This window comes from Corticium candelabrum, chromosome 12 (genome assembly GCF_963422355.1).
Source record: "Corticium candelabrum chromosome 12, ooCorCand1.1, whole genome shotgun sequence".
NCBI classification, from domain to species: domain Eukaryota; kingdom Metazoa; phylum Porifera; class Homoscleromorpha; order Homosclerophorida; family Plakinidae; genus Corticium; species Corticium candelabrum.
In genome coordinates, this window is record NC_085096.1 from 7,672,547 (window position 1) to 7,681,603 (window position 9,057).

At 42.1% G+C, this 9,057-nt stretch overlaps 1 protein-coding gene across 2 annotated transcripts; it reads right to left on the reverse strand.

The window, feature by feature from the left end:
• Positions 1-304: 304 nt before the first annotated feature.
• On the reverse strand, positions 305-3,616 carry LOC134187542 (uncharacterized). Of its 2 annotated transcripts, none has more exons than XM_062655688.1 (9): positions 3,082-3,616; positions 2,786-3,023; positions 2,614-2,726; positions 2,272-2,468; positions 1,917-2,184; positions 1,657-1,854; positions 1,131-1,288; positions 977-1,077; positions 305-910 (listed from the first exon to the last, which is right to left on the reverse strand). In XM_062655688.1, exons 1-9 carry the CDS (start codon positions 3,581-3,583, stop codon positions 406-408), a joined length of 2,280 nt encoding a protein of 759 aa, XP_062511672.1. In that variant the 5' UTR covers positions 3,584-3,616; the 3' UTR covers positions 305-405. The 2 variants fall into 2 exon arrangements, with proteins under 2 accessions (XP_062511672.1, XP_062511671.1); XM_062655687.1 differs by having other exon boundaries at positions 2,272-2,537.
• Between the last annotated feature and the right edge of the window lie 5,441 nt (positions 3,617-9,057).

A 9,057-nucleotide genomic window follows, 5' to 3' on the forward strand; every position in this document is an offset into this window, starting at 1 on the left:
TCTTTCAAATTTTATCCAAACATTGACATGGACAGTACAAGTTCACTTGTGCAGTTTTAATTTTTAAACAGCATATTTGAGGGAGTAGTGATCAGATATGTCAATACCGACTAACAGATTTCAAACAATCGAAGCTTTAGTGTGACAAGAAGACAATTTAACTTTTAATTACTGTCAAATATGATTCAACTTTCTATATGCTATGCTGGTGCAATCAAATTAACATTACATAGACAGGTCTAGAATGCTAGTGTTGTACATATACATGTCAACCATGCAGCACTTACAACTGTGAAAAAGTCGCTTGGATACTCATAAAGCTCTATTGTGTATCCACTTTATAATTATAATACATGATATAATGCAACCAGCTACAACTTAAAAATAGTAATATTGTAAAACTTATCAATCTACTTCTATTTCATTAGGGATGAGAGATAGATAGGACTGAGCATTTCTGAATCTGGTGCTGGATATCTGGACATAGACACACTTCCGGACAATGTTCCTTATAGGAATAGCCAGCAAGTCACTTCTTGGTCTCAAAGATACTGCCAGCCATTTTTGTTGAATTAATGGTACACCTGTCGGAGCCAAAGGTCTAGCATCAAAAGGCAGCACTAGTGCAGCAGCAAAGTCTGCCATGGATGGAATTGGGCTCACAAAACAATCTATGAGCCCAAACTGAGTGGTTCCCACAGACTTCTGAAACTGGACCACACTGTTCATCCTCTTTGATTTCAAGTAGCCTGAACTGCAAAAGGTCTTCCCACTCCAACTTGCTCTCGTGTACAGTTCACAAGCTTCAGGTGCCTGCCCAAGTACCATCATCAAAGCAGAGACCTGATCTCCATCCAAACATTGTTTTCTTTTACACTTCAATGCCACCTCATTGCAGTTATTCTCGGATCTGCATCATACATACACCGCTGTCTTTCAAACTCACAGTTAATTATCTCCCTGTCATTAGCTATACCTCACACTTGAATGGGACAGTGATTCGTGCAGTGCTTGAACTTCCTTGCTCTCTTGACTTATGTTAAAGGCACAATGCTCACGGTGCCATCCATTAACAATCTGCAAAAACAAATGCAATCCAGAAACTCAAAATCATGAAAGATAGACCATACCTGTTGGTCAGGATAACGCTTCCCATGTACCAAATTCCTGAGTCTCAGGTTGGCTGATTCAAATTCAAAGCATGAATGAGTCCATAAAGGCCCAAATAATTTGACATGATCGACCAGATGTGTGAGTAAATGAACGTTCATAGAGCAGTATTCCAGACCTGCAAAAAAGTAATAATGCTCGTATAATTACAGCAAAGTGCTGATTTACCGGTAAACCATACATAAATGCTGACACACACACACACACACACACACACACACACACACACACACACACACACACACACACACACACACACACACACACACACACACACCTGTCAAATATGCAGAAGTTATTGCATGAGAACAGTCCTGAGTGCCTTGTGTGTGTGTGTGTGTGTGTGTGTGTGTGTGTGTGTGTGTGTGTGTGTGTGTGTGTGTGTGTGTGTGTGTGTGTGTGAGTGTGTGTGTGTGTGTGTGTGTGTGTGTGTGTGTGTGTGTGTGTGTGTGTGTGTGTGTGTGTGTGTGTGCGTGTGTGTAATACCATAATGTAGTTTCATATCAGTCACAAACTGATTCAATGACTGGTCAATGACTAGTAGGTCATCTGCAGTTATTGACGAGGACAGAAGAGAATGAAGTGCAGAAGCCAAGCAAAACGCATGAATCCAATACTGCTGATCAAGAACATCTGCTAATACAGGGACCATGTAATACAACAAAAATGCCCGGTACTGAGATGCTGAATATAACAGTAACAATCATATGTCAAAAGAGTGAAACTACAACACAAACTACATTTACCCTTCCAATCACTCATCTTAGATATTAACCCTGGCTTTCGTGATATCTCTGTAGGAGGAAAGATACTTGACAATCTCTCGTCAATCAGGCCAGTGTGATGCCCAATGTAGTACGGATTAGTCTTGTTGCGACTGTTAAACCATAGATTGAGTAACATCTTAGTGACTCCTAAGAGAACACAATGCATGTAGTCTATAGGTGTCTGTTTGACTACGTCAAATTCATCAAGCCAGCTAAGTGGTGAGTAACCCTTTACTCCCACAACTACCTGCAAGAATCAAGAAGGCAAACTGATAAGAAAGATGAAAGGGTCACCTACAGTATATAGCTAGCACTCACTACATGCAATGCCTACCTTATTTGTTTGGAGAGCTACTTGAGCTTGATGACATACAGACTTGTGCGTTCGCTTAATGGCAAGAGACTGTTGCCAGAAAGATGTAGTGTGGCCTCTAAGCCTTGGTACCACTTGCCCTTTTATTTCACACTCTGAGCATCCAAAGCAACCGTTGTACTGTTGGCAGTGGAGAAGCAGAGCCTTAGCTGGTAAATCTGCCACACAGAACAGTACTTTCAGACGGCATCTTTCAGGTTGGCATTGTGGGCGACAAATTTCAAAACCTGCATTAATAAATTCCTTTTGGTACAGCAGTATCAGATGTAACAGACAACACATGCATTATCATTGCACTGGTACCTTCAGTATATAGTCGATTAAGTCGATCAATGACAGGCCTGAGAAACCAGTGCATCGGTGGTTTTTCTTGTCTACACCAAACTGCAGCAAGAAGAAGATATTTCTTTGATGACCTAATTTCAATATTTCTGTTATATTATATTCACACATGTTACTATAATTGCAGGCATACCTTAGAGTAGGTGGTAACTCATTAATTCTGAAATACACTGGCCACATGCTTGTTTGTGGTGATTTAAACAACTGAACTCCATCGGTATTCATTCCCAGTGTAAGGTGGAAGATATTCTGCAAGTATCCAGACTCTACCAATGATTGATAAACTTGTCCATCATAAACGTCGCTCAAGGTTACACAGCCATGCCGTCTGCCAAAGTTGATTTCAAGTGACTTATAAAATTCAGGATGATCTATAAAGATTATAAGTTCTTAGATCAATTTTAGAAAAGAAACAATGCTGCAAGCAACCTGCAAAAAGAGCCTGTATCTGGTTTTCAATCGGGAGTTCAAAAAAATACAGGGGCTCTTCAACACCACTGTAGAGGCAACCCGCTGTCAAGCACGTTGACTTCTCTTTCATCAGACTCTTGCAGCAAGGACAAAGATAGTGAACAATTGGCTTGGCTAACTGTGTTGTTAAATTTATGACAGCCTTATTGAAATGAAATCCAGACTTGAGTACATCTGGCTGTTGTGGCAAAAGTACTGAAATAACTTTCATAAAATCACACAAAGCGCTTTTTGAAAGCCTATGACGTTGTGCTAACTGTGTGAGCAATGCCAAAGTCGCTTTGGTAGAGATTAGAGACCCTTCATACAGTCCATGTGTTGTGGAGATATCACAAGCCGCTTCAGTCTCGAGATCATGCACATCTCGTGTTTCAATGCCCTCCTCAACATTGTCAGCTTCAGAGTCTGCTGAGTCTATAGCTGCTTCAGAGTCTGCTGAGTCTGCTCCATAGTTTGCCATGTCTGCTTCACTGCTCCATCCACCATCATCACATTCTAGATTGCTGTCATCATGATCAGACATTTCCTTCCTAGATGAAGGAAATGTCTGATCATGATGAGAGCAATCTAGAATGTGATGACGTTGGATGGAGCAGTGAAGCAGATGTGGCAAACTCTGAAGCAGATGTGGCAAACTCTGAAGCAGACTACTTGATTCAGCAGGGTCATCAGTACTGTCCACCTCATCAGAGACATGTCCAATTGCAAACGGCCCAGGGATCATCTCCTCTTGGCTGTGATACTCAACTACCTGCGCATCAACATCAGCTTCTAGAACAGACTGATGAGTCCACATGTGGTTGGCATCTGACAAATTGAGAAAATGAGAACAGGAAGTTTCTCTGGGAAGCTGTAAAACGTGCTGGACATCGACTTCAGCATCCTGCAGGTATGGAAGAAATATCTAAAGCAATTGAATGAAGAAGAGAATATCAAGTTTCTAATTGGCGAGGGAAGCGAGCTTCTCTCTTTTCATGTCAATTGAGGTCGAGATATATATTTACATATTTATATATCTATATGCGTACCTCAGCACTTGTCATATATGGATTTATGGCAAAACGGAAAGATGGATGAAAAAACCAGGATGCCAGATGAATGCAATATTGACTCCGTAACATACACGCAAAAATTGAATCAAGGGTCCCCTTTCAAGGGGTCGACTCAATTATAATTTCTTGGCGAGAAGAGTGAAATGACTCTCAATTTGCTCCCTTAGCTAAGTGACTAATAAGAAAATATACAAAAGGAATTGAAAGAAAAAGCTAGAAGAGAAAAGTCTGTTTTCTGATTTTCTGCGCGTTAGTTTGACAGAAATTATTGCTACGCGCTACCGACCATTGCTACGCGACTAGCTAAGTAAACGCGTGAACGAGCAACTGAAAAACTGTTTTCTGAGTTCCCGCGTAGAAGAAGAGAAAAATCTGTTTTCTGAGCTTCCGCGTGCCAGTTTGACAGAAATTATTGGTAGACAACCATTGTCACGTGACTACGCGACCAGCTACCTAAACGAGTTAGACGATTGAAATGTGAACGAAGAAGTGAAAACTAGAAAGCTAGAAGATCTATAGCAACTATAAGTCTGTTTCCGAGTTCCCGCGTTTGTTTGTGACGCAACAATTGTTATGCGGCTACCGCGTAAGTAAACTACGACTTGCAGAACATGCACCTTCGTTCGCCTGACACAATGCTAACGAGCACTTTACTAGTAAGACCTCTACTATAAGATGAAGCACGTATACGAGCTATCTAGACCCTAGGCTGCTATCTAGTTGTTTCTTGCTCACTAGTTCTACACTACGACTGCAATATGACTGTAACTGTTTCATCACTAACCGCATTTACTCATAGTGCTACCACGCGCAGCTGTGTTGTGATGCACAATCTAGCGATACTAATTATCCGTGCGTCGTTGCAACATTTAGCTAAAACAACGTCCTGTTTGACCTCAACAACGAGACAACCAGCGATATGATCACATCACACCACCTCACATTGCAGCCTTTCTCGTGACAATTTAGCACAAACCATCCGCTAGTTACAAACAAGAATGGCTGCATGTGCTATTGGGAAAATACGAAAGTTATGCGACTAGCGTAAGTCTAAAGTGAGAGGCGGACAGAGTAGATTGACAGGTGCAGGGTGTATAGTACTAGGCCAAACATAGTAAAACTAACACTAGCGATAACAATAAGCGCATGCGCAATTGGCAGAAGTTTATCGTTCAGTCGTTGGTCTAGAGAGCGGTATTACTATAACCCTAGTGTATGCGCGCCTCAGCTAAGTAAATGAAGAAGCACCAGAGTGCTAAAGCCTCGACTGTTAGCTCATAGGTTACAATCTAGCTATGTCAAATATTACTAGGTAATGACAATCAAGCCGGTTACGTACATTCATGATCTTGCCTAAGTAGTTATGATACCACAATCTTGTCGTGTACGATTACACTGTGAGTCAATTTTACCTCTACTAAACAGAGCGTCTTGCACATGCACGCAAAGGTACAGATAGTAGCTACATGCACAGTACGTACGTACACCCTTAATTGCATGTCCACAACTGCTAGACAACTGTGCCTACATGCAAGCCGACCATCAGACTTCATACAATGTTGATCAAATCACCAGGCCGGGCTAAATCGTACCTATACGTACCGAACCGGTTTTTTTCCAGTTCTGGCGAGTTTGCTTGGGAACGCTTTCTGAACAGTCGGTTTCCCAAGATTTGTAGGGACCTCGACGTCTGCGTCTACCACTATCCATCAGTTTACGTCACACTAGGAAAAGGTAACACTCTTCAGAGCAGGCACTGATATATAGCACCGCCAAGATACGAGTTTCATACCTTACTCAAGCGCCCATCGCTGATCACCCTCATGTGGCCGGAAACGGTGACAATACTAAGCGCATGCGTTGCGAAAGCCCGCCAATTTCGGAGTAACTGCAAGACGAGAGTAACGTGGCAATGTCGAGTCGCCGTGAACATTTTGGCACACGTCTAGACGTCAGCGCTCTGCTCCTTCCGACTACTACCAAAGAATGGAGGAAACTCTACAAGAACTGTATGTGTTTAAAGATACCGCGCAGCTGCTACTAGATACACTTGACTGAGCGTGCTCCAGCACCTCTCGAGAGTGTGAGCTCGCTGCCAATCTAACTTACACCTCTTTTAGATGTCTTTGATATTCTCTGGGAAGACGGTATCACCGCGCAGGTAACATCTTCCAAGTTGACCCCCGTGGATGATGATTACGCGGTCAAACTACAACCAGGCAGCATAGTCACTGCAATCCACAGCGGGAGTAGATACAGAGCGGTCATCCAAAATATGACAGAGACATGTCCAGATACTTCAAAAGAGGTAGATGTCAAAATCCCGCCAATTCCTATAGTGCTAATTACCTGCCATTGTGTTCCTGCAATTAGCAAAGTTCAGACTTGGTCAAAGCGTCCACACCAGCAGCTTCAAGCAAACGTGTACCAAAAAAGTGCAAGAGAGCCTTGGCCAAGACATTGGATTTCTTATCCGTGAAATCAAAGGAGGTATATATATATACTGCACACAACCCATTCAGTTTTTGCACACACACACACACACACACACACACACACACACACACACACACACACACACACACACACACACACACACACACACACACACACACACAAAACCAATGCACCTTCAATCTGAGCAAGCAACCAGACTTTCTTTCTCCACTTCAGATTCAAAGTCTACACAAACAAAACAATTTGGTAGCCACTGAAGCTCTCATTTCTCTGCAAAACCAAAGCCAGTCATATCAATCATTTTCTGAAAATCAAGTACCTGAGAATCAAGTACAATTACATTTCATTTTGCCAATGTATTGATACGTACCAGCAGTATTGACATGTGTAGATTATGCAGTTTGGATCACCCAGCCCAGACTCAATACACCAGGTCAGGCAATTCCACCATATTTGCAAGCATAATATGTAACACAATATTTGCCTGTAGACAATAAATACACAACAGAATTCGATACATCCTGAAGATGCCCCAACTACCTATCACTCTGCACAGGACAGTCAAGCTGGTCAGGCTACAAACCATTTATGTAGTACATCGCTCCCACTGGCCGTTGCACCCATGGATATAGCCACTAGAACCAGTAGCAAAGATGCTGAGGTAACTAAAAGCTGCCATCAGCTTATTCAAGCATGCTACCACTCTAATCGATATTCTTGCACAGGTAACTATCATAGAACATGATTCTATAACATACCCAGAACATATAACATACCCAGACTCAGACAAAGACATTGAAGTTCTTCTCAATCAAACACCAGTAAGTCACAACTTAGCCATATGTACATAGTTATTACAAGTACTGTACTCGTGTATCATACAGATTGATGACAAGGAAATACTGCCTCAACAAAGTCTCGAAACACTTTTCCAGCAAAATGAGGAAATCCTCAGAAGATTATCAATGATAGAAAACAAACTGGTAAGACAAATGAGAACCTTTTACACGAATAGTATCTTACACTGAAGAACCGCGTGGCTTTCTATAGGATGATGTACTCAAGACAAAAAAGAGGCCTCGACCTGATCACATCCTCACACCTATACACCAAACTGCACCCAAGAAGATTACAATAGAAACGCCAGAACACACCCCACAACAAAGCAATCCAAAGAACCAAAACATTACAACACAAAGCAGCCACGATCACAATCCGAACACAGCCAGTGTAAGAGTATACACTTTCAGTGATATTCGTGCAGCACTGTGACATAATCCCATTCGTCTTATAGGAATTTATTGATTTCAAGGGACAAAAACTCAACTCTAAGAAAGTAGCCGAAGCAAAACTAAAAAAGAGGCCATGTCAAATGGCCAAATCCCTAATACGGTGTTTCTTCACCCACGAGGAACTTATGACCTGTGGAGTGGGAAGAGCGAAAAGTGGAGTATTAGGAGAAAGTAGACCACAGCCTGATCAACATCAGCTTCATCTCCTCATTGGTATCCATGCACAAGCTCTGTCATTCCTCACAGATAGACTTATGCACATGCATTTGCATTTTCTGTTTCAGACTTTGTAACAGAGACGTACAAGTCCAAACCATGGTCGCACTCGGAGATAATGACAGCAATCAATAAAGGCTTCTGCGACTACAGGTCGCATCCCCCAAAGGGAGTCTCGGCCAAAAAGTAGAACTCACTAGATGCAAAAGTAGAACTCATCACGTAGAAATAGAAATGTTATGCTGTTCTAGTAGAAACACGCCAGAAGAGGTCGAAATCTAGCAGATCGAGTCCAACAGATCTGTCAGTCTACGCGCATGCTCGCAACCGAACAGCGTGCATGCGATTCTCGTGCGTTCCGCATGCGAATATCCAAACGTTCCGCATGCGAATATCCAAACGTTCCGCATGCGAAGTGCGTACCGCATGCGATCTCCATGTTTACGTTTCGCATGCGAATGATAACTTTCCGCATGCGATAATTGTCACGTGGTACCAATTATGTAAATGAACTACGCATTTGCGAGTCGACCCTCATCGTATACGAAACGTATGCGAGTCGCATGCGAGTCGCACAAAAATTTTCTATAGGGTACTGTTCTCTAGTGTAGCTATGAAGACAACAAACTTTGTATTTTAAAAATTTACAAAGTTGTTTGAGGCAAGCAACTAATTCTTTGCATATTATTTTAGTTCTTTGCCTAGGGCCTGGGATGTTTGGTGTGATGGTAAGACTAAGTAGGGAGATGACTGCCATGTGATATGAACTTGATTGTAATACAAGTACTCAAAAAGCAACAGTGGTTGTCATGCACCGCCCACAATTGCGTCAGTAGCAACTGCAGTTTCATCACTAAATGTTTTTAATTTGGGGTGTAACTACTGCAGAATATTAGACGGCTTTAGCTACAGAACTA